Source organism: Hemiscyllium ocellatum, chromosome 3 (genome assembly GCF_020745735.1).
Source record: "Hemiscyllium ocellatum isolate sHemOce1 chromosome 3, sHemOce1.pat.X.cur, whole genome shotgun sequence".
Classification (NCBI taxonomy): Eukaryota; Metazoa; Chordata; class Chondrichthyes; order Orectolobiformes; family Hemiscylliidae; genus Hemiscyllium; species Hemiscyllium ocellatum.
The window spans coordinates 86,252,094-86,275,932 of NC_083403.1; the positions used below are offsets into that span (position 1 = coordinate 86,252,094).

Consider the following 23,839-nt stretch of genomic DNA (forward strand, 5'->3'; position numbering starts at 1 on the left):
GACACTTGACTATGATTTATTGTCACAAAAAACTTGGGACCTCAAGAGGAAACATAATTGATTATCCAGTTGGCAATTGTAGTTGAAGGTGGATGCTTTAGCTTTATCTTTTGTACTGATATGCTGGACTCCCCTGTAGACTCCTTCCTGATGTTCTTTAGGAGAGGAAATTTGCCATTCTAATGTGGTCTAGCCTACATGATTCAAAAGCCCTACATGGATCAACTGTTTTCTGAAATAGCCCAGTAACCCATTCAGCTGCATCAAACCACTACAATGTCTAAAGAAAGCAATGACTTGGATGGACGAGCCAACATTAACCATGAAGGCTTATGTCAAACATAGATTTGTTAACACTGAAAAGTACTCTGGGGTCTTGTGCCAAAATTAGCAGAGTTGTCCCACAGATTAGTCAAGCAACATTCTGATATAGTCATGTTTACAGAATCATGTCGCAGTCACACCATTATCATCACTCAGTATGTCCAGTCCTACTGGCAAAATTGCCCACCATAGGAAATAGTACATTGGTATATAGTTAGGACGGAGTTGACCTGGGAGTCCTCAACATTGACATCAGATTCTATAATGTACCATGACATCAAGCCAAACATGACAAGGATACTGATTACCTGATCCTGCTGATTACTGCATATCACATTCCTAACCTCTTTTGACTGATGATTCATTACTTCTCCATTTGAGAATAAGCCACTGTGGACCATCAGCAGCAACAGAAATTTTTCAAACTATAATTTACAAGCTACTATGAGCATTTCCTTCACTCTACTATTACCATCAAGTTGTGAAACCAACTCTGATTTAATGAAGATAACAGGAGAGCTTGCCTGGAGCAGCATCAGGTATACCTAAAAATGAGCTGTTAACCCAGTGAAGCTACAATGCACAACTAATTGCAGGCCAAATAGCAAAAACAGAATGTAACAGACATGGCTATGGGGTCAAGATTAGAGTGGTGCTGGAGAAGCACAGCAGGTCAGGCAGCATCTGAGGAGCAGGAAGATTGACGTTTCGGGCAGCTAGATGTAGCACTTGGGGTGAATGAGATCAAAGGTCATAGGGAGAAAGCAGGATTAGGCTATTGAGTTTGACAATTAGCCACGATTGTGATGAATGGCAAAGTAGACTCAAAAGGCCAAATGACCTCCTCCTGCTAATATAATTCTATGATTCTATGTTTCATGCTCATCTAGCCAATAATGCTGAATCAGTCTATTCGTGAACATCAGCAACAAGTCATCATCTATCAAACTGCACTTGAAAAGGAATAACTTACTCTGACACTCAGTTCAGATTCCACCAGGCTAATCACCTCCTGGTCTTATTATATCCTTCATTCAAACACGAGTAAAAGGGTTGAACCCCTGGTGTGAGATAAAATAGAATGGCTCTTGGCATCAAGGTTAACCTTTTACCCAGTATGGCATATGGGAGTTTCAGCAAAACTGAAGTCCATGGGTCTCAGGAAGAAAACGCTTCCCTGTTTGGACATATATTTAGCACAAGGAAGATGCTTGTAGTTGTTGAAGGTCAGTCATCTCAGTTCCAGAGCATCTTTACAAGAGTTCCTCAGGGTAATGTTCTAGGTGCAAATATCTTCAACTGCTTCAACAATGTAAGGTCAGAAATGGAGATTTTTGTGGAAGATTGCACAATGGTCATCACGATTCACAATACGTAGATGTTGAAGTAGTATGTATCTAAATGCAATAAGACCAGGAGAATATCGAGGCTCAGACTGATTGGTGAGAACTAACATTCACACAATACAAGTGCCAGCTAATAGTCTTCTTTAACAAGAGAGAACTAGCCATCATCCCTAGATCATCAATGACATTACCAACACTAAACTTCATATAAAACACCCCAATTGATTGACACCCCATTCACTACATTCAACCCTTCAGTAATGATGCACAGTGGCAACAGTATGTACCACCTACAAGATACACTGCAGTACCTCATCAAGACTCCTTCAATAGCACTGTCCAATCCCATGAGGTTTACCAAACAAAAAGAAATAGCTACTGAAATCCGATCACCTATAATTCCCTTCAAAGCCACACATCATCTTCACTTGGAACTATACAACCATTCCTTAATTGTTGCTAGGGCAAAATCTTAGGACTTCCTCCCTAACAGCAATATGGATGCACTTACCCAATCCAGTGGTTCAAGAAGGCAGTTCACCTCCACCTTCTCCAGGGTAATTAGGGGTGGAAATTGATTTTGACCAAAGCAGCGACACCCATATTTCATGAATGAATTTTTAAAAAACCATGAACTATTGCTCTAACTCTAAGCCCCATTCCTTAAATATTGAATTCATTCATTTTTCTGGCAATAGTTTGTAAGCAAGTTAGTCTGTTCACAAACTTAGCATTACATTTAACTCTGAAATAAGTTTCAACCATTATCACACCATGAAGGCCACCTACTTCCATTTCTAAGTTCTCAGCTCATTTGTCAATGTAATTATCATTCTTGAGTTTTACCTCCAGATTCAATTATTCCAATGCACATCTGACTGGCCTCACATAGTTTCCCACAAAAAAAACTTAAGGTCAAGAAACCAATCTTGGCTTAAATTGCAATAATTCCTGGTTCAGATACCACCCATGTGTGTGCTAACTTACACTGGCCCCCAGTCAACCTCTTGATTTCGAAAGCAGAGGTAGAAGGTCTCTTATTAGCAGAATAAATGTTTGGTCAATAACATCACCAATAATCTCACAAAAAACAGTAAACAACTCTCATACAAATTTCAATCATTCACATTTTTGTGCTGCATTAATTAATTTCAGCATTTAATCATTCGACATAATCTCTCCATCTATGCTTTAAAGTCATATTGTTTTCTAATGTTCCTGTGAAGCACCTTGAGACATTTAATAATGTTAAAGCTACAGTACTCCTGTTACTGTTAATTCACGGGTCTGATGAAGGGACACACCTAAACATTAATCTGTCTCTGTGTAAAGATGGATTGGCCTGCTATATATATCTATAACTTCCATATTACATTTTTCATCTCAGCAATAGCTATTCAATCTATGTAATTCAGATGTCATTGTAACTCTTTACCTCAATCTAAGGAACTAGATAGGAAATTAAACCACATTGTTCAAAATGATTTGTTGGGTGTTTAAATTATTTGTTGGGATATGGGCACTGCTGGCATCTGTAGCCCATCCTTAACTGCTCTGGATCTGAATAGACATTTCAGAAGACAGTTAAGGGTTAATCACATTGCCATGGGTCTAGAATCACATCTAGGCCAGATCAAGTAAAGATTACAGATTTCCTTCCTTTATAACTATTGACGATGGTTTCATGGTCAACCTTATTGATATTTATTTTGAAGATTTATTGATTGAACTAAAATTCTATCAGCTTGGGCTTTCGGATTACTAGTATAGCAACATTATTGCTATGCTGCTGTTTCTGCTTAGTTCTGTCCAGATTTCATTACTGAAAACTCAACCTAACTATTCTAATTCCATTTTCCATTTTCCAGCACTTGGCTCATTGTCTTGTATGCCTTGGCATCCAAAATATGCCTTAAATATTATGAGGGTTTCTGCCTCTATCATCCTTACAGGAAGTGAGTCCCATCAACTTCTGGTGAAAAAAATTTCCTCGCATCTCTTCTAAACCTCCTCCCCCTTATCTTAAATCTATGCCCCTTGGTCATTGCTCCCTCCACCAAAGACAAAAAATCCTTCCTGTCTATTATATCACAATTTTATACAACTCAATCATGCTTCCCTCGGTTTCCTCTGCTCCAAGGAAAACAACCCCAGTCTATTCAATCTCTTTCCATAAGTAGAACTCTCCAGTCCTGAAAACATTCTGGAAAAAAAATAACCGCAGCTGCCTCCCTAGTGTAATCACACCCCTCCTAAAATGTGGGTTCCAGAATTGCACACAATACTCTAGAGCTGTGGTCGAACCAATCTTTTACACAGTTTCAGCACAACATGCCTGTTCTTAAAATCCATGCCTCAGCTAATAATGGTATGTATCCTATATGACTTCTTAAACACTTCATCTACCTGTCCTGATGCCTTAAGAGACCAATGCAATTCATAACACTAATCCTCAGTCTTCACAAGGTCTTATAAAGTTATTAGATTATTATGGTTAGAGATCTACCAAAAGCTATCCATGAAATGGTTTCTTCCTCTATGAAATTATTTTTCAATAAACGGCCTATTGCGATAAGATGATAGCCATTTTAATGAGAAAATAATTTTTACAAACTGTACATAGATTACACATGATATTTAAAATGTAACTATTCATTCTAATAAAAAGATCATAGCATTAAATGGCTCATAAATTAAATCCATTATCAAATAAGGTGCACAGGGCTAAAAAACCGATGGTGATGTAACAGCACGTGGTTCATGTTTTATATCAAGTTCCTAACTCGCCCATTTGAATTGAATCACTTCTTCTAGACAATAGAGATCACAAAATTAAAACAGAAAGCGCTGGAAAAACTTAGCAGGTCTGGCAGGTGTGGAGAGAAAAAGAGAGTCACATTTTTTGTCTGATATGATACTTTTTGTTTCCCAGGAAATCATACCAGATTCAAAACATTAACTTTGTTTCTCATAGATTCATAAACACTTACAACTCAGGAGGGCGTCATCGTGTCAGTAGAGATCCAGTTATACTAACCCATTTCCTGGAGGCTATGGCAATGCAAATTAATCTATAAATGCTATTTAAATATTATGAGAGTTTCTGATTCACTCATTCAGCCAGTTCCAGGCTCCCACCTGACTCTGAGTGAAAACATTTCACCTCAATTCTCTGCTCCCTACCTCTTAGCTTACTTTTATGACTCTTGGTTATTGATCTGTCTACTTTTTCTCTCCACAGATGCTGCCCACACCTACTGAGTTTCTCCAGAATTTTGCGTGCTTATTTCACATCTCCAGAATCTGCAGTACTGTGCTTTTAAATGTAGAGGTCAAGATTTAGAAAGTGCTATCAAAGAATTCTTGGTGAGTTACCACAATGCATATCACAGATGGTACATTTACTGGTACATCAATGAAGGGAGTGAATGTTCAAGGTGGTGGATAAGGTGCTAATCAAATGGGCTGCTTTGTCTTGGATGATGTCAAGCTTCTTAAGTGTTGCTGGAGTTGCACCCATTCAGGCAAATGAGGAATATTCCATCACACTCCCGGCCTGTGTCTTGTAGGTGGACAGGCACGAGGTATATGGAAGATGAATTACTCGCTGCAAAACTTTTAGCCTCGGACCAGCTTTCATAATCACAGTGTTTATTTGGCTAGTCCAGTTCAGTTTTTGGTCAATGGTCAACCATTGTTCAATGGTGTGGGCGGCACAGTGGTTAGCACTGCTGCCTCACAGCGCTAGAGACCCGGGTTCAATTCCCGACTCAGGCGACTGACTGTGTGGAGTTTGCACATTCTCCCGTGTCTGCATGGGTTTCCTCCGGGTGCTCCGCTTTCCTCCCACAGTCCAAAGATGTGCAGGTCAGGTGAATTGGCCAAGCTAAATTGCCCGTAGTGTTAGATAAAAGGGGTAAATGCAGGGGAATGGGTGGGTTGCGTTTCGGCAGGTCGCTGTGGACTTGTTGGATTGAAGGGCCTGTTTCCACACTGTAAGTAATCTAATCTAACCACAGTGATGCTGACATCATTGAACACCAAGAGGTGATGGTCAAGATTCTTTCTCGTTGAAGATGGCTGTTCACTGGCAATTGTATGATGTGAATGTTACTTACCATATTTTTGCCCAATCCTTGATGTTTAGATGAAGCAATGCAGGTCAGGCAGCATCAGAGGAACAGGAAAATTGATCTTTTGGGCAAAAGCTCTTCATCAGGAATGAGGATGGGAGCCTTGGGGCTGGAGACATAAATGGGAGGGGGTTGGGCTAGGGAGAAGATAGCTGAGAATGCAATAGGTGGATGGTGGTGAGGGTAAAGGTGATAGATTAGAGAGGAGGGTGGGAAGGAGGATTGACAGGTAGAACAGGTCATGAGGATGGTGCTGAGCTGGCAGGTTGGAACTGGGATAAGGTGGGAGTAAGAGAAGTGAGGAAATTGGTGAAGTACACATTGATGCTATGAGGTTGAAGGGTCCTGAGGCAGAAGATGAGGCATTGTCCCTCCAGGCGTTGAGTGGTGAGAGAGTGGTGATGGAGGAGGCCCAGGACCTGCATGTCCTTGTCAGAGTGGGAGGGGGAGTTGAAATGTTCGGCCACAGGGCTGTGGAGTTGATTGGCACAGGTGTCCTGGAGAAATTCTCTGGCACGCCCTGCAAGAAGGTGTCCGGTCTCCACAATGTGGAGGAGACTGCATCGGGAGCAACAGATACAATAAATAACGTGTGGAAGTGCACATGAAACTGTGGAAGGCTCCTTTGGGGCTTTAGACAGAGGTGAGGCGGGAGGAGTGGGTGCAGGTTTTGCAATTCCTGTGGTGGCAGGGGAAGGTGCCAGGAGGGGAGAGTGGATTGGTAGGGGGCATGGATCTAACCAGGTAGTCACTGGGGGAACAGTCTTTGCGGAAAGCAGATAGGAATGGGGAGAGAAATATGTCCCTGGTGGTGGGGTCTGTTTGTAGGTGGCAGAAATGTCAGCGGATAATGTGATTTATGCTGTGGTTGGTGGGGTGAAAGGTGAGGATCAAGGGGGTTCTGTCCTTGTTACAGTTGGAGGGGTGGGGTGCAAGTCGGAGGTGCAGGACATGGATGAGATGCGTTGGAGGGCATCTTAACCACTTGGGAAGGGAAATTGTGGTCTTTAAAGAAGAAGGCCATCTGGTGTGTTCTGTGGTGGAACTGGTCCTCCTGGAAATTGGGAGGAATTGGGAATACAGATTAGCATTTTTGCAGGAGTTAGGGTGAGAGGAGGTGTAATCCATGTAGCTGTGGGAGTCGGTGGGTTTGTAGAAAATGTCAGTGTTGAGTCAGTCATCGTTGACGGAGATGGTGAGGTCCAGGAAGGGGAGAGAGGTGTCAGAGATGGTCCAGGTAAATTTAAGGTCGGGGTGTAATGTGTCGGTGAAGTTGATGAACTATTCAACCTCCTCGTGGGAGCACGAAGTGGCGCCGATGCAGTCATCAGTGTAGTGGAGGGAAAGATGGGGAGTGGTGCCGGTGTAACTCCAGAAGATGGACTGTTCTATGTAGCCGACAAAGAGATAGACATAGCTGGGGCCCATGCAGGTGCCCATGGCTATCCCTTTTGTCTGGAGGAAGTGGGAAGATTCAAACGAGAAATTATTGAGGGTGAGGACCAGTTCAGCCAAACGAATAAGCATGTCAGTGGAAAGGTACTGGTGGGGATGTCGGGAAAGGAAGATACAAAGGGCTTGGAGGCCCTGGTATTGGCGGATGGAGGTGTAGAGGGACTGGATGTCCATGGTAAAGATAAGGCGTTAGGGGCTGGGGAAATGGAAGTCTTGAAGGAGGTAAAGGGTGTAGGTGGTGTCCTGAACGTATGTGGGGAGTTCCTAGACCGGGGAGAATAGGACAGTATTGAGGTAGGTGGAGATGCATTCAGTGGAGCAGGAATAGGCTGAGATGATGGGTCAGCCAGTGTAGTCAGGTTTGTGGACATCCATGAAAGTTTCACCTGCACTTCCACATATTATTTATTGTATCAGTTGCTCCCGATGCAGTCTCCTCAATTTTGGGGAGACCTGGCGTCTTCTCGCAGAGCACGTCAGAGAACATCCCAGGGACACCCATGCCAATCAACCCCACTGCCCTGTGGCAGACCATTTCAACTCCCTCTCCCACTCTGCCAAAGAGATGCAGGTCCTGGGCCTCCTCCATCGCCACTCCCTCACCACCCAACGCCTGGAGGAACAACAGCTCATTTTCCACCTCGGGACCCTTCAACCCCATGGCATCAATGTGGACCACCGGTTTCCTCATTTCTCCTACTCCCACCTTACCCCAGTTCCTACCTTCCAGCTCAGCACCGTCCTCATGACTTGTCCCTACTGTCAATCTTCCTTCCTACCTATCCGCTTCACTCTCTTCTCTGACTTATCACCTTTACCCCACCTCCATCCACCTGTTGCACTCTCAGCTACCTTCTCCCTAGGTTCACCCCCGTCCCAATCATCTCTTCACCCCAAGGCTCCCAGCCTCATTCCTAATGAAGGGCTTTTGCCTGAAAGGTCGATTTTCATGTTCCTCAGATGATATCTGACCTGCTGTGCTTTTCTAGCACCACTCTAATCTTGAGTAAAAAGTGAGGTCTGCAGATGCTGGAGATCAGAGCTGAAAATGTGTTGCTGGTTAAAGCGCAGCAGGTCAGGCAGCATCCAAGGAACAGAAAATTCGACGTTTCGGGCACAAGCCCTTCATCAGGAATCTGACTCTAATCTCCAGCATCTGTAGTACTCATTTTTGCCAAACCTTGATGTTGCCCAGACCTTGCAGTATATATGGACATGAATTCCCCAATATTGAGGAGTTTGGAATGTTGTTGAGTATTGTACAATCATCATCAAACTTCCCTACTTTTAAACTTATGGAGGGAAGTAACTAAAGATGATTGGTCCGAGGACATTATCCTTAGGAAGGTGATCTTGAAGCAGCATGGTAGTGTCCCTATCTGTGAGCTAGGAGGCCTAGGTTCAAGTCCACCTGCTCTTGGGTACAATAACGCCCCTGAACAGGTTGAAATATAAAATACAGCGAAGAACACCTGAAATGATGTCCTGGGGCTGAGCTGACTCACCTCGAATAAGCACAAATTCTCCTCTATATTGGATATGACTTCAATCAGCAGAGAGTTTTCCCCATGTTTCTCATTGACACTCGTCGATGGCACGCACAGTCAGAGAGTCATAGAGTTATACTAACCCTTTGGTTCAACTCGTCCATGCTGATCAAATATCGTAAGCTAATCTACTCCCACTTTCCAGCATTTAGCCCATATCCCTCTAAACCTTTCCTGCTTATGTACCCATCCAGATGCCTTTTGAATGTTGTAATTGTACCCATCTCTACAACTTCCTCTGGCAGCTTGTTCCATAATGCAACAGATGTCTTTTAAATATTTCCCTTCTCACCTGAAACCTTTGCCTTCTAGTTTTGGACTCTCCTATCCTGGGAAAAAAACCTTGACTGTTCACCCTTTCAATGACTCTCATGATTTTATAAACCATTATAAAGGCACCACTCAGCTTCCGCTTCTCCAGGGGTAAAAGGACCTAGTGTATTCAGCCTCTCCCTCTACTCAAGCCCTTCAAATTTGGCAACATTTTTGTCAATTTTTTTTAACTCTTCCAAATTTAACAACATCTTTTCTACAGCAGGGAGACCAGGATTGAATGTAGTATTCTAAAAGTTGCCTCACCATATTCCTGTAAAGCTGCAACATGATATCACAATTCCTATCCTCAGTGCACTGACAAATGAAGACAAACGTGCCAAACACCTTCTTCACCACCTTGTCTACCATTGACTCCACTTTCACGGAACCATGCATATGCAACCCTCGCTCTTTTGTTTGGCAACACACCCCAGGGCTGTACCACTAACTGTATAAATCCTGCCCTGGCTTTCCTTACTAAAATGCATCACCTCACATTTATCCAAATTAAACAGTCCATTGGCCCACCTGATCAAGGTCTCAATCTACTCAAAGATAACCTTCTTCATTGCCTATTACACCACCAATTTTGGTGTAATCTACAAACTTACTCACCACCCTTCCAGTATTCACATCTAAATCATTTATATAAATGATGGAAATGTTGTATTGATATCAAGGCCAATCACTCTTACATCACTTCTGGAATTCAGTTCTTCTGCCCATGTTTGGACCAAAGCTCTAATAATTGCCACTCATCTTATGACCTTATGGAACCCAAACGGAGCATCAGTGAGCAGGTTATTCTTTTGCAAAAGTATTTTCACAGCAAAGTCATTGACCGATGCCAATGCTGTAGTTGTACTGGATAGCTTGCCTCGGGACATGATTAATTTTGCAACACATCTTCAGTTCGTTTGCCAGAATGTTGTCCGGTCCCTTAGATTTTGCAGTATCCTGTGTCTTCAGGCATTTGTTGATGCTTGTTCATTATTTGTTCACATGGGGTGAATTGGATTGTTTGAAGACTGACATCTGTGATTCTAGCAACCTCAAAAGGAGGCTGAGATGTATCATCCACTCGACACATCTGGCTGAAAATACAAATGCTTCAAAGTTGTCTTTGTACTGATCAGTTGGGACATCCATTGCTGAGGATTGGGATATTTGTGGAGCCTCCACTTCGAAATAGTTCTTTGCTTGTCTATCACCATTCATGACAGAACTTCAATCTGATCTATTGGTTGAGGGATTACTTAGACCTGTCTCTTGCATGTTGTTTTGGCATGTAAATCATCCTAGATTGCAGCTTCTCTAGGTTGAAATCTCACTTTTAGGTATGCCCGGGGCTGCTCTTGGCAAGTCCTTCTGTTCTCTTCCCTGAACCAGGGTTGATCTCCTGGTTTTATGGTAATACTTGAGTGGATCATATATCGGACCTTGAGGTCATAGATCGTAGCTGAATACAGTTCTCTAGTGGGTTTCCTCTCTCAATGTTATGCAGCTCACCTCAGTACATAAGCACCATGCCTCCATGAGGCCACTCACATAATGTTGCCACCACTAGGGCCTTGCAGGATTCCCATTACCAGCACCATATTCAAATTCCAGCTATGCAGCTGTTCAAATGCTGCAAACCAGGTAAAGCATGTCATATTTGTCTGGAAGATGACCAATACAGAAAAGTTGTCACTGAACTTTACTAACAGAGACTTGGTGGATGGTGTGGTTCCCTCTGCATTCCAGCATACTACATCACCCCAGTTAATTTCTTAAAATTTCCCACTACAGTAGTGGCCCATGATAAATTATTTGGCTTCAATGAACAAATTGACTCCCTCCCATCCAGGGACAGACTGTAGCCCAACACCCAACCCTATTCCCCCCACCCCACCCCACCCCCAATCAAATGGAATGACAGCTTCAACTAAAGACCCACCAGTCCACTCATGCAGACCTGTGAATTTTCACCTATCTCTGGACAATGATATAGAACCCCAGGCCTTGAACACACCGAAAGGCCGATTGACTGTGCCTCAACTCCGGACTCATATCATACAATGCCCTCAACTAACATTGTCAATACTACCTAACTGACAACACTCCCAGTACACATAGACAAAGAGGACCACCAATTTGACTGAGACAATATAACCATCCTAGGACAAGCTAAACAAAAATATGCACGGGAATTCTTACAGGCCTGGTTTGCAACTTGCAATGCCATCAACAAGCATGTTGATATAGATCCCATATACAAACCACTGCAAAGGAAAACTAGATATGATACCACCTATCTTAACAGACCAGGACATATAAATATCAAGCAGAGTAGAGCAACAACGCTTCACGGAAGTCACAATGATGGCGTTATCTAATATAGTGACAAAACATTTGCATGATGACCCACCAGCTCATTGAGCTAATCTACAACCACAAACAAACAACGACACTCCCAGTGGACTAGCCTGAGGAGTATGGCCCTTAGTCCTTGAGGCATGGCCATTTGGCCAAAGAACATTCAGTGTGTTTGCCATATGGTTTACAGGCATATGCTGCAGATGTGGCACTGACAAAAGCAACACACAACCCCACCCTCACTTGGCTGATCACTGTTGGCAAACGCATACAAATGAAATTGTCCTCATTTCAGGCATATAGCTTAAATATAAATGGAAATAGTTATTTACCAACCCATGCCTGAATGTTGTCTCAGTCTTGCCATTTTCTGGCCACAGATTGCATCAGTATCTGAAGAGTTGTGAATGATGCTGAACATTGTGTATTCATCAGCAAACATCCACACTGTTGACCAATGTTGAGAAAAGATTTCTGATGAAGCAGCTTAAAATGGCTGGGCAAAAGAAATTTCCCTGATGAACTCATACTGAAGGTTCTGAAGCTGAGATGCTTGGCCAGCCAAGAGGGAATTGGATTTATCAAGTCTAAAGGTAACAAAGGCAAGAATACAGATTTTAGTAACACATGAGCTGAGGCAGGAGCAAAGTCAGGCAATGTTACTGAGGTAGAAATAGGCATCTTTCGTGATCACACCATTTCTAGGCTGGAGAGATAAAAGTTTAGCAGTTCTAACATTGAATTAACTCTAGATCAATGAGTGAGCTAATTCTTAGCTGATCAGTTTTATTTCATAGTGGAAAGTTTGTAAGTAGTTCAAGCAGAGAAAAATAGAAGATTATGGGCAATGAAATTACTTTTATATTGCTATGTCAAACAGCTGGCATTGACACACTGACTTCAACACAAAATAACTTAAATACCTTAATATCCCCCACGACTCAGTTAGGGAATGACACAGCCAGACCAGGTACACCTTCCACTATTGTTGTACAATGGAAATGGAATGAGGAGGGTGTGCCAAGCAGGCTAAGATAAAAGGTAGGGAGGAGGGACTTGGGGAGGGTCGTTGGGAATGCAATAGGTGGAAGGAGGTTAAGGTGAGGGTGATAGGCTGGAGAGGGGGTGGGGGCGAAGAGGTCGGGAAGAAGATTGCGGGTCAAGAAGGCTGTGCTGAATCCGAGGGTTGGGACAGAGACAAGGTGGGGGGAGGGGAAATGAGAAAGCTGGAGAAATCTGCATTCATCCCTTGTGGTTGGAGGGTTCCTAGGCGGAAAATGAGGCAGAATATGGCAAGACTTCGACAACATTCAGGCATAGATTGGTAAATAATTATTTCCATTTATATTTAAGATATATGCCTGAAATGAGGACAATACTTCCTCCAGGCGTCGTGTTGCCATGGTCTGGTGATGGAGGAGGCCAAGGACCTGCATGTCCTTGGCAGAGTGGGAGAGGGAGTTAAAGTGTTCAGCCATGGGGCGGTTGGGTTGGTTGGTTGGTGCAGGTGGCCCGGAGGTGTTGCAGGGGAAGGTGCCGGGAGTGGAGGTTGGGTTGGTGGGGGTGTGGACCTGACGAGAGAGTCGTGGAGGGCGTGGTCTTTCCAAAACGCTGATAGGGGAGGGGAGGGAAATATATTTTTGGTTATGGGGTCTGTTTGGAGGTGGCGGAAATGACGAAGGATGATGTGATGTATCTGGAGGTTGGTGGGGTGGTAGGTGAGGACCAGTAGGGTTCTGTTCTGGTGGCGATTATAGGGGCGGGGTTAAAGGGTGGAGGAGCAGGAAGTGAAAGAGATGCGGTGGAGAGCATCGTCAACCACATCTGGGGGAATTTGCGGTCTTTGAAAAAGGAGGCCATCTGGGTTGTTCGGTATTGGAATTGGTCCTCCTGGGAGCAGATGCGGCACAGGCGAAGGAATTGGTTATATGGAATGGCATTTTTACAGGGGGAGACAGGCCGCCTACTTGCGGAACGTTTCAGAGAACACCTTTGGGACACTCGCACCAACCAACCTAACCGCCCCGTGGCTGAACACTTTAACTCCCTCTCCCACTCCACCAAGGACATGCAGGTCCTTGGCCTCCTCCATCGCCAGACCATGGCAACACGATGCCTGGAGGAACAGCGCCTCATCTTCTACCTAGGAACTCTCCAACCACAATGGGTGAATGCAGATTTCTCCAGCTTTCTCATTTCCCCTCCTCCCGACCTTATCTCAGTCCCAACCCTTGGACTCAGCACCGCCTTCTTGACCTGCAATTTTCTTCCCAACCTCTCCGCCCCTACCCACTCTCCGGCATCACCCTCACCTTAATCTCCTTCCACCTATCGCATTCCCAATGCCCCTCCCCCAAATCCCTCCTCTCTACCTTTTATCTTAGCCTGCTTGGCACACCCTTCTCATTCCTGAAGAAGGGCTTATGCCCGAAACGTCGATTCTCCGCTCCTTGGATGCTGCCTGCACTTTTCCAGCAACACATTTTTCAGCTCTAATCTCCAGCATCTGCAGTCCTCACTTTCTCCCAATGGAAATGGAAGCAAATTACTACCATAGCAAAGCTAATGATTCAAAGAGGTAATTAATTATTAGAGGATGCAATTGTGCAGAAGACATTTGTGGTTGAACATATTTTTATTGTAATTTCGCATTTCAAGAAGCTGAGTTTCAAAAATGCTTTTCAGTATAATCATGAATTAATATTTACAACTTTGGCGTAAGAAATAGCCGATCATAATTTTAATTTCCATGATGGAATATGTTTATGAGACTAAAACAAAACTTTTGCTGGTCAATATAGAATGAGACATGAATTTAATTAAATAATGTTTTAATGATGTTTCTCATCACTTTCCAATATTGTACACTGTACTTGTGTTATACAACTCATTACAATATACTGCACTGTCGTAGCCACCCCACTAACCAATAAATTGCTACTACTATTATCACAGAAATGGCAGCATGTTCATACAACATTTCTCTACCTGCACTTTTAACAAAGGCATTAATCTGTGATGCAAATATATCAATTATTGATCCATTGTGACCAATAGGAATTCTTGGGCTCATAAATTTGAGTTTGCTATTGTGTTTAAAAGATACAGCGTTAATACAGTGGTTTTCAAGGAGAAATATAATAAACAAATCAATCGAAATCCTTTTGAAAATGCTTTCAAAACAGTCCAATACTATTTCTACATTAATACAGGATATCTCTTTGGAAATAAATTCTGAATCAGCGCTTCATTGTGCAATAACCATAGAAATAAGAAATTAGATGCAAGTACTCTTTCTTTAGAATTTTAACACTATACTTTTGGCCAATTTTAAATTCAACATAACTTTTCAGAGCAACCTAAAATACCATTAGTTCTCATCTACCTGTTTGTAGCATTTACTTGCCTGGCATTCTAAAGCCAGGTCGCTTTCAATATCTATACTAAATGGCTGCATCTTTCACAGCATGTTCTATAGTTTTATAAACCACAATGGAAAGTGTGCAATGGTGGACAAACAGTTCAGCATACATGACAAAATGATGTGTTTTTTAATTTCACCAAACCACTAAGTTTAAGAATAACTCAAATTTTACAGATAAAAAAGCAGCAGATATACTGCAGCTTATAAAGCAAGTTATTAACAAGATGAATAGAAAGGGGTTGTGGAAAGTAATTCTCATCAGAGTCAGCAGTGGCAAAAGTGTAATTTGTATATTTATAGTTTCACATTTCCACTTTATTTTCAGTAATACTGAGCTCCTGCTTTTTCGGTTCCTGACAACAAGATGATGGAAGCTGTTTGTTTGATTTTCCTCAGGATGTCATGAAAATGCAGAAGCAGCACTGCTGTCAAACATATTGATTCAGGAAGTTAACATTTTACAACTATGCTGCATGCTGTAATGTTATGCTTGTAATGAAGATGCAAAAGATTTACCAAATGTTGCAAACCTGTACATGGATAAAATAATTCACCTTCTGTTACAATGATACCTTACTTCTATTGACTTTTAAACTATATATCTAAGGTCAGGACAATTAGTAGACAATTTAATGAAGGAATGGGTTTATAATGAAGGAGTTCTGGTTCTTCAGAAACCATTGCAAAATCAATAAATGTCTGATATATACAGGAGTGACTGGAATTAATTGAACCTGTGCTGATGGAAATGATTTGAATTTTTGAACCAGAACTATTATGAGTACCATACAATTATTATCAAAATCAACGACTAAGCAAGTTATAAACCACAATGGAAAATGTGCAGTAGTGGACAAACGGTTTTTTGTTTTTATTTTCATCAAACCACTAAGTTTCAGAACAACTCACGTTTTACAGATGAAAAAGCAGCAGATATACTGCAGCTTAAACTTCCACCCGTAGGCATTACTGGCATGGCTAGTACTTGTTACTTTTTCCTATTTGCCCTTGAAATGAGTGGTTTGGTCAGCCATTTTAAATAGCATTTTAGAGGCAACCACATGCCTCTAAACACATGTAGATCTAGTGTAACATGTAGGTCAAACAGCAGATTTCCCTCCCTAAAGGGCATTGGTGAACGAGATGCAATTCTATGACAATCACTTCCATGGTTAGTACTACTCAGATTAGCTTTCAATTCCAGTTTTTCTTCATTAATATAGAACATAGAACATAGAACAATACAGCACAGAACAGGCCCTTCGGCCCACGATGTTGTGCCGAACATCTATCCTAGATTAAGCACCCATCCATGTACCTATCCAATTGCCGCTTAAAGGTTGCCAATGATTCTGACTCTATCACTCCCACGGGCAGCACATTCCATGCCCCCACCACTCTCTCGGTAAAGAACCCACCCCTGACATCTCCCCATACCTTCCACCCTTCACCTTAAATTTATGTCCCCTTGTAACACTCTGTTGTACCCGGGGAGAAAGTTTCTGACTGTCTACTCTATCTATTCCTCTGATCATCTTATAAACCTCTATCAAGTCACCCCTCATCCTTCGCCGTTCCAACGAGAAAAGGCCGAGAACTCTCAACCTATCCTCGTACGACCTATTCTCCATTCCAGGCAACATCCTGGTAAATCTTCTCTGCACCCTCTCCAAAGCTTCCACATCTTTCCTAAAGTGAGGCGACCAGAACTGCACACAGTACTCCAAATGTGGCCTAACCAAAGTCCTGTACAGCTGCAACATCACTTCACGACTCTTGAATTCAATCCCTCTGCTAATGAACGCTAATACACCATAGGCCTTCTTACAAGCTCTATCCACCTGAGTGGCAACTTTCAAAGATCTATGTACATAGACCCCAAGATCCCTCTGTTCCTCCACCTGACTAAGAACCCTACCGTTAATCCTGTATTCTGCATTCTTATTTGTTCTTCCAAAATGGACAACCTCACACTTGGCAGGGTTGAACTCCATCTGCCACTCCTCAGCCCAGCTGTGCATCATATCTAAGTCCCTTTGCAGCCGACAACAGCCCTCCTCACTGTCCACAACTCCACCAATCTTCGTATCATCGGCAAATTTACTGACCCACCCTTCGACTCCCTCATCCAAGTCATTAATAAAAATTACAAACAGCAGAGGACCCAGAACTGATCCCTGCGGAACTCCACTTGTAACTGGGCTCCAGGCTGAATATTTACCATCTACCACCACTCTCTGACTTCGACCGGTTAGCCAGTTTTCTATCCAATTGGCCAAATTTCCCTCTATCCCATGTCTCCTGACTTTCCGCATAAGCCTACCTAATGGGATTTAAATTTCACTGGCTAACATGGTGGTGTTTTAATTTGTATTTCCAGAGCATTAGATTACTAATTATGACTATATCACCTTCTAATGCAGGAAAAGAAAAGATTTAATGTAAAAACCATGAATTCTGGTGATCTCATCAATTCCTTACATTATTTGTAAGGAATTCATTTTCAAAGATGAATACTTAAGAAGGTTTGCTCTGCTGAATTTATTACAATCATAAAATACTCATTTTTAAAGATTTTATTTGTCATTAACCTACTTTTGCAATTTCTAAGGTTTTTTTTAAATTTAACTCTACAAGTCAATCAGTTTCTTGCTAAATAAAAATATATTGCCATTGCAATTGCATACAAGTGTGGGACTTGAAAAAGTTGTAGACATGTTATGATGGCTTCAAATTTAATACTTCTTGTGGACTTGAGTTTGAAGAATTGTGAAGGATTATTCCATATAAGGAAAAGTTAATGAAAAGACAAGTTAAATTTATTCTTAATAAGGCATTTCTCAGAAACCATGCAATTCCAGATAATTACTAGTCTTTGTTGCTTGAACTCACTTCAGGGAAAACACCTGGCTTGGAGTTTGTCTTTGGAGAAAGTCTACTAAAAGCAAGCGACTCATTTTTGTCTCCTGCTTCTGAAGCAGCTTTGTTGTGAAAGCAGTGTTAAATCTAATTGTCCTCTTGAACAGTGATTGGAAGACTTCTCAATACACAGATTCCCCAAGCAAGTTGCACCTGTCAATATCCCAAAAACATCGATGTACATTGATGACACTAGTCTACACATAGCAGAATATCAGATTAACAGCCATTTGAACACTCCACACCTTAATCCTTTTGCCTTCAAAAACTGTTATACCCAAAGCTTACCGCTGCAGAGAGAAATCAGTGATTTTCTGTTTACTCAATATGTATATTTTGAGCTACTTAGAGAGGTAAAGATTTATATTTTCATACTACAACAGGGGGTCATACTGTAATGGTAATATCTCTTCATTTGTAATCCAGCAATCCTAAGCTTATGTTCTGGGGATGTGGGTACAAACCCTAGCATGGTAGATGGTGATCTTTGAATTCACTAAAATTATTGCGACAATTTGCAAATGGTTCACTAATGTCATTTAAGGACAAAGATTTGTTATCATTACATGGTCTGACTCCAGACCTAAACCAATCTAGTTGACTTTTAACTGCTCTGGGCAACTAGGTCTAGGCAATAAACACTGAACTAGCCAATGATGCACACATTCCATGAACTAATAAAAAATATGGGGTTGTCAGTTTTGCATCTTCACCGAATAAGTTCTAGTTTATACCAAATCAAATATTCTATGTTATTTGAAGAAGCATGTTTAATGCATCATTTTATTCTAAGTTGAATATGCATAACATGTATGACTGGAATATCATGAACAGGAAAAAACATATTACATTTATGTTGTTACCCACAAAGTGGTGAAACTAGAAAAAGACAGTGCACTACCCCATCTTGGTCATAACAACATTATAACATTTTCTGTAAAGTTATCAATCTAGCTGTTAACAAAGTAAACAAATGGTAATGTGAAATCAAAATACAAGATTTTACCTGCAATAGTTTGGTCTAAAAACGAATGGAAACTAACTTCTTAAATAAGTGTTATTTTAACCAGTAAGCTATTAATCAGCCTGTAAAATGACAAATTAAATCAAACCGTTATTACCTAGGTCCCCTTTGTTTGCACAGGATGTTAAAGAGCAAAGAGAATATTTTACATCAAAAAATGATTTGAAATGGTTCACAAATTTCTATCTGAGTGAATTTATAATAAGTGATTTTTTTTGTGCTTGTAACATGCATGGTATCTCTCATCAACGTGAGGGCAGTAAGAGTTAGCATGTGGTATGGAACTGTAATCTCACATACGTAAGATTGGAAAGCATTGATTTTTTTTTTCTCCCTGAAGGACATTTGATTTTTAAGACAACACAATAACTTTCATAATTATTAGATCTGCTGCAAAAATCAGCACACAAGTCACTGAATTTACTGAATTCAACTTTAGAGTTTACCATGGTGGAACTTGAATGTGTAATCCCAGTTTTTTTTTCTAATCCTGTATTATAACCATTTGCAATATCTTGCAAATGTGTAGTTTTTTTCTTTATTCTTTCTTGGGATATAGACACCACTGATAAGGCCAACATTTGTTACCTATTCTGAAGTGCACTTGAACTGAGTGACTTGCTAGGCCATTTCAGTGAGCAGTTAAGTGTCAATTGCTGATGTTGATCTGGAGTCACATATAGGTCAGACCAGGAAAGGATGGCAGATTTCCTTCTGAAGGGGTCATTAGTGAATTAGTTTGCTTTTTATAACAATCAATTGTAATTTCTTGGCATCATGAGACTAGCTGTATATTCCAAACTTATTCATTGAACTTAAATTCTGCCAGAATTAGTCTGGGTCTCTTAATTACTATTCAAGTGCCATTACCACCATTATCTTCCCCATTCATCTAAATAACCCATCTATATAAAATCTACTGACCAAACAGGGTTCCTCTCAGTTTCTTTCACCTTGTGAATTTATAGGCTTCCGTAAATTAAATGTTATTAAGAGGGCCAGCTCCCATAGCCCAACTTTATTAGTTGCCTACAATTAGCACCATTTTTTCTACTGAACCAATTTAACTGAAACGCTATCTTATCTTTTCACTTTGAAGTATTGCAGTATTCTTCATTTCTATTTCAGATTTCCAGATTATATTTTAACCACCCTAAAACTCAAATTATTGAAATAAAATCATTAAACCCTCTGTGCAGATTTAGTTTTTAAATGACTTTGAAAATCCTATATTAACAATTTTCAAATTATGAAATGGTCATTATTTTAATAGATATTATTTATATCTATTAAATCTAAGATAGTTTCTGACTCTAGAGAACAATTTACAGCCTTAGTTTCTTAGAACTAACTTTGAAGACAGGCATTTAGAGTCAGAATTATACGGTATGGAAACAGACCCTTAAGTTCAACTCATCCACACTGACCAGACTTCCTAATCTGGCCTACGCTTATTTGCCAGCATTTAGCCCATATCCCTTTGAATGCTTCCTATTCATATATCCACCCAAATGCCTTTTCAATGTTGTAATTGTACCAGCCTCCACCACTTCCACTTGCAGCTTGTTCCATACATACAGCATCCTCTGTGTGAAAAAGAAGCTCAGGTCCTTTTTTAATCTTTCCCCTCTCCCCTCAAACTTGTATTCTCTAGCTTTAGATTCCCAGACCATAGGTAAAAGACTTTGGCTGTTCATCCTATCCATACAATTAGAGAGAAGCAAGCACAAAACATTGTGAATAGAACAAATTCCTGGAGTTTTATTTACTTTATTAAAGTGTCAAATGCCTTCTGTATTTTTATTTGGTTTACTAAGTAAAGGTAAAGTCACCATAGTCCCAGAGGATCATAGAGAGACAAGACTGGGGCAAGGTTGAAAATGTAGGACTTTCCTGGCAACCTCAGACGGTGCTGGAATAGAACCCATGTTGCTGGTATCACTCTGCATTCACTCATATCATAGTCACAGAATAATGCAAAATAGCAGACAATGATTCAAACCATCACTTCTTTTCCAGCTCTTTGAAAGAACTATCCAATTTGTTCAATTCTTTTGTCTATTTCCTTATTGTTATTCTGCCTTCAAGTAATTGTCCATATCCTTCTTGAGGTATTTGACAATGGGAAAAAGTACAGGTACACAGTTTGATATGAATGCAATATACTCTGATGAAGAATCATCTTGACACAAATCATTAGTTTGCTTTCTCTCCATGGATGCTGAATGAACCATTGTGATCTCCAGCATTTTTTGTTTTCAATACAGATTCCAGCATCTATGGTAATTTGCTCATACAAAGGTTAGCAACTGCATTTTCTATAAACTTTGTTTTCTATACCAACAAAATTTAGTGAAGTTTTTTTTCTGTTGTTTAAATCTCTAAGTGAGTCACTTATATCCATTATGTAAGAATCTAAAATTTTGTCAGGAATATCAGACTGTTTCTTAGACTTAAACTTGCCCATAGATTTTCTGTAGCATTTTGCAAGGTAAGTAGCTGCCAATCAAATATCTAGCCAGTGCGGCGGGCATTGGGAACTCTAAGGACAGGGACAACTGTGTGTCCATTAAACCTGTCAGAATGAACAACAGTTGGTGTACAGGATGTAGCCTGAACAAGGAAAGGTAAGCTGGAATCTATGAACATTGTATTCAATGTTAAATCAGGTACTGAAAGTGGAATGAAGGGAGGAAAGCATTTGATTCAGAGAGAGGATAAAAACAGTTTTAAAAATTACTTTTCTTAGAACTTCAACTACATTAAAATCTTAAAGAATGAGATTGAATGGTTGTGAACAGTTAATTTTCGAAGTCACACAGGTTATTTGAGAGGATTTGTTAAGATACATTTGAATGGAATGAATTGACAACGTTAACCTTTTGTGACGAATATAGTACATGTATCATGCAAGTCCAGGAACCTTTTGTGTCGAATTTAGTATATATATCATGCAAGTCCAGGAACTTTACACCAGTCAACAACTTTGATGGAATATCGGACATAGTTGGCACGAGTACTTTAAAGAGAGATAGTGAATCCCAAGCAGCAACCTTCGGATTTTCATGTTTAATTGCCTGAAGTTGCTGTTCAATTTAAACTTGCCCGCTATTTGGTCTCACTGCTATTTTTACAGCAAAAAAAAATGATCATAGATTACCAACAATAATCGCAGGAATTCCAGATTAGTGACGAAGTGTTTAACATAGATGTTCAGCTGGACAGAGTAGAACAGAGAATAATACAGCGCAGAACAGGCCCTCGATGTTGCGCCGACCTGTGAACTATAAAAATGCAAAAATCTCACGGAGTTGTCCAGCCATTCAGTTTCCATTCATTTCCAGTTTTTTTTTCAATACAATTAACAATAAATATGTAAAGTTTCATACTATATTTATTTTACAGAAAGTCGGCATCTCTCCCCACTGGCAATTTCTTTAGTTTGGCTTGGTGCGTGCCGATTTGAAATGCTGGTGAATAACCAGATCAGAGATGGCATTTTTTTATATATAGATAATGCGTCAATTGGTGGAGGGTGCAGATTTCAATGAAATTTCACCGAAACTGCAAAGTGAACATCGTGAGACATTGCGTGAACTCTGTGCAACTTGGATGGGAGGGTGAAAGCTCGTTATTTCTTAGCTCTATAATAAACTCCATGGAGCATCCGAAACACTCAGAACGCAACGTCCAATGACATCGCCGCAACTTACCGTCAGGTTTTGAGTTTCCTTGGAAAATATTACTGGCAGTAAAACCCTTCATTCATGGTGACGCTGGCCAAGGGGAACGCTGGCGATGAAAAGGGGAAAAGCTGAAAGACGGTGTTGTAATATTAATGCTGGTCACACAGGCTTTCCATCAGCTGCACCAACACGCTTTACAGTTCTCGGAGCAATGGGTTACGGCGCTTTCGCAATGCTAACATCACAAGACCACAGACAGTAGTGTGTGCAAGATGATCCTCCTCAGTTCCATATCTACCGACCTTCCCCCTTGACCGCAGCCTGTAGGGGTTGACTCCTCTCTCGAACAGCCTAGCTGCTCACCCACGGTCTCTCTGACATATTGCTGATATGTCGCTTGCTGAAGCAGACACAGTTTTCCGCATCTACTTCTTATTTTAGTATCAGAGAAGCTCTCAGACTGCCACACAGCCGCTGACCGGAGGGAGGATGTTCCCCGTTTATTTGTGGGATGATACTCGTTGTAAAAATTAACATTCCTGAAGAGCTCATGTCCGAAACGTCGACTCTCCTGCTCCTCTGGTGCTGCCCGACCTGCTGTGCTTTTCCAGCACCACACTCTCAACTCTGATTCCAGCATCTGCCGTCCTCACTTTCTCCTCGTAAAAATTAACCCTTAAAGTCAGCGTACACCAGGGGTGGTACAAATCCCCTTGAAGAAAAATCAGTAAAACGAGTGACTGAGACATACTGGTGCTGCAATTTGGAGCTCCTGCGTGATCAGAATATTCATTTTCAGATATTACTGGGGGTTTTAAGAGCTTGTTTTTTATATATATAATTCGGTTTCCGTTTTCCCTTAGTGAACTGGAGATATTTCCACAATTAGAATGTTCCAGTGTTTAACAAAACACTGTCCATGACAAGGGAATAGCGAGTCTCAGAGAAATAGACCATGAGACTAGAGGACGAAATGTTGCAGGAGAAGAATTAGGCCATTCGGCCTATCAAGTGTGGTCCACAATATGATCGTGTCTGATATCTTCCTATTCTTGTTTTTTTTTCCCCCTGTAACTCTTGATCCGCTTACGAATCAAGAACCTAGCTGTCTCTGCCTTAAATAGACTCAATGACTTGGCCTCCACAGCCTTATGCAGTAAACGAGTTCCACAGATCCTGGAAAAGTTGCTCCTCATCTCAGCTCCAAAGTGTCATCCCCTCACTCTGAGCCTGTGCTATCAGGTCCTAGTCTCTCCTACTAATGGAAGCATTTTATTCAGGTCTCTCAGTAGTCTGGCATTTCAGTCA

The 23,839-nt window shown here is 41.1% G+C and overlaps 1 protein-coding gene across 1 annotated transcript in view; it reads right to left on the reverse strand.

The window, feature by feature from the left end:
* The window catches only part of LOC132806709 (tyrosine-protein kinase Blk-like), a 111,161-nt gene extending 88,440 nt beyond the window's left edge, over positions 1–22,721 (reverse strand). Inside the window, exon 1 of the mRNA XM_060821265.1 lies at positions 22,559–22,721. Within this exon, the coding sequence (XP_060677248.1) occupies positions 22,559–22,610 (52 nt within the window). The 5' untranslated portion in view covers positions 22,611–22,721. The remainder of the gene's footprint in view (positions 1–22,558) is intronic.
* Positions 22,722–23,839: the final 1,118 nt, after the last annotated feature.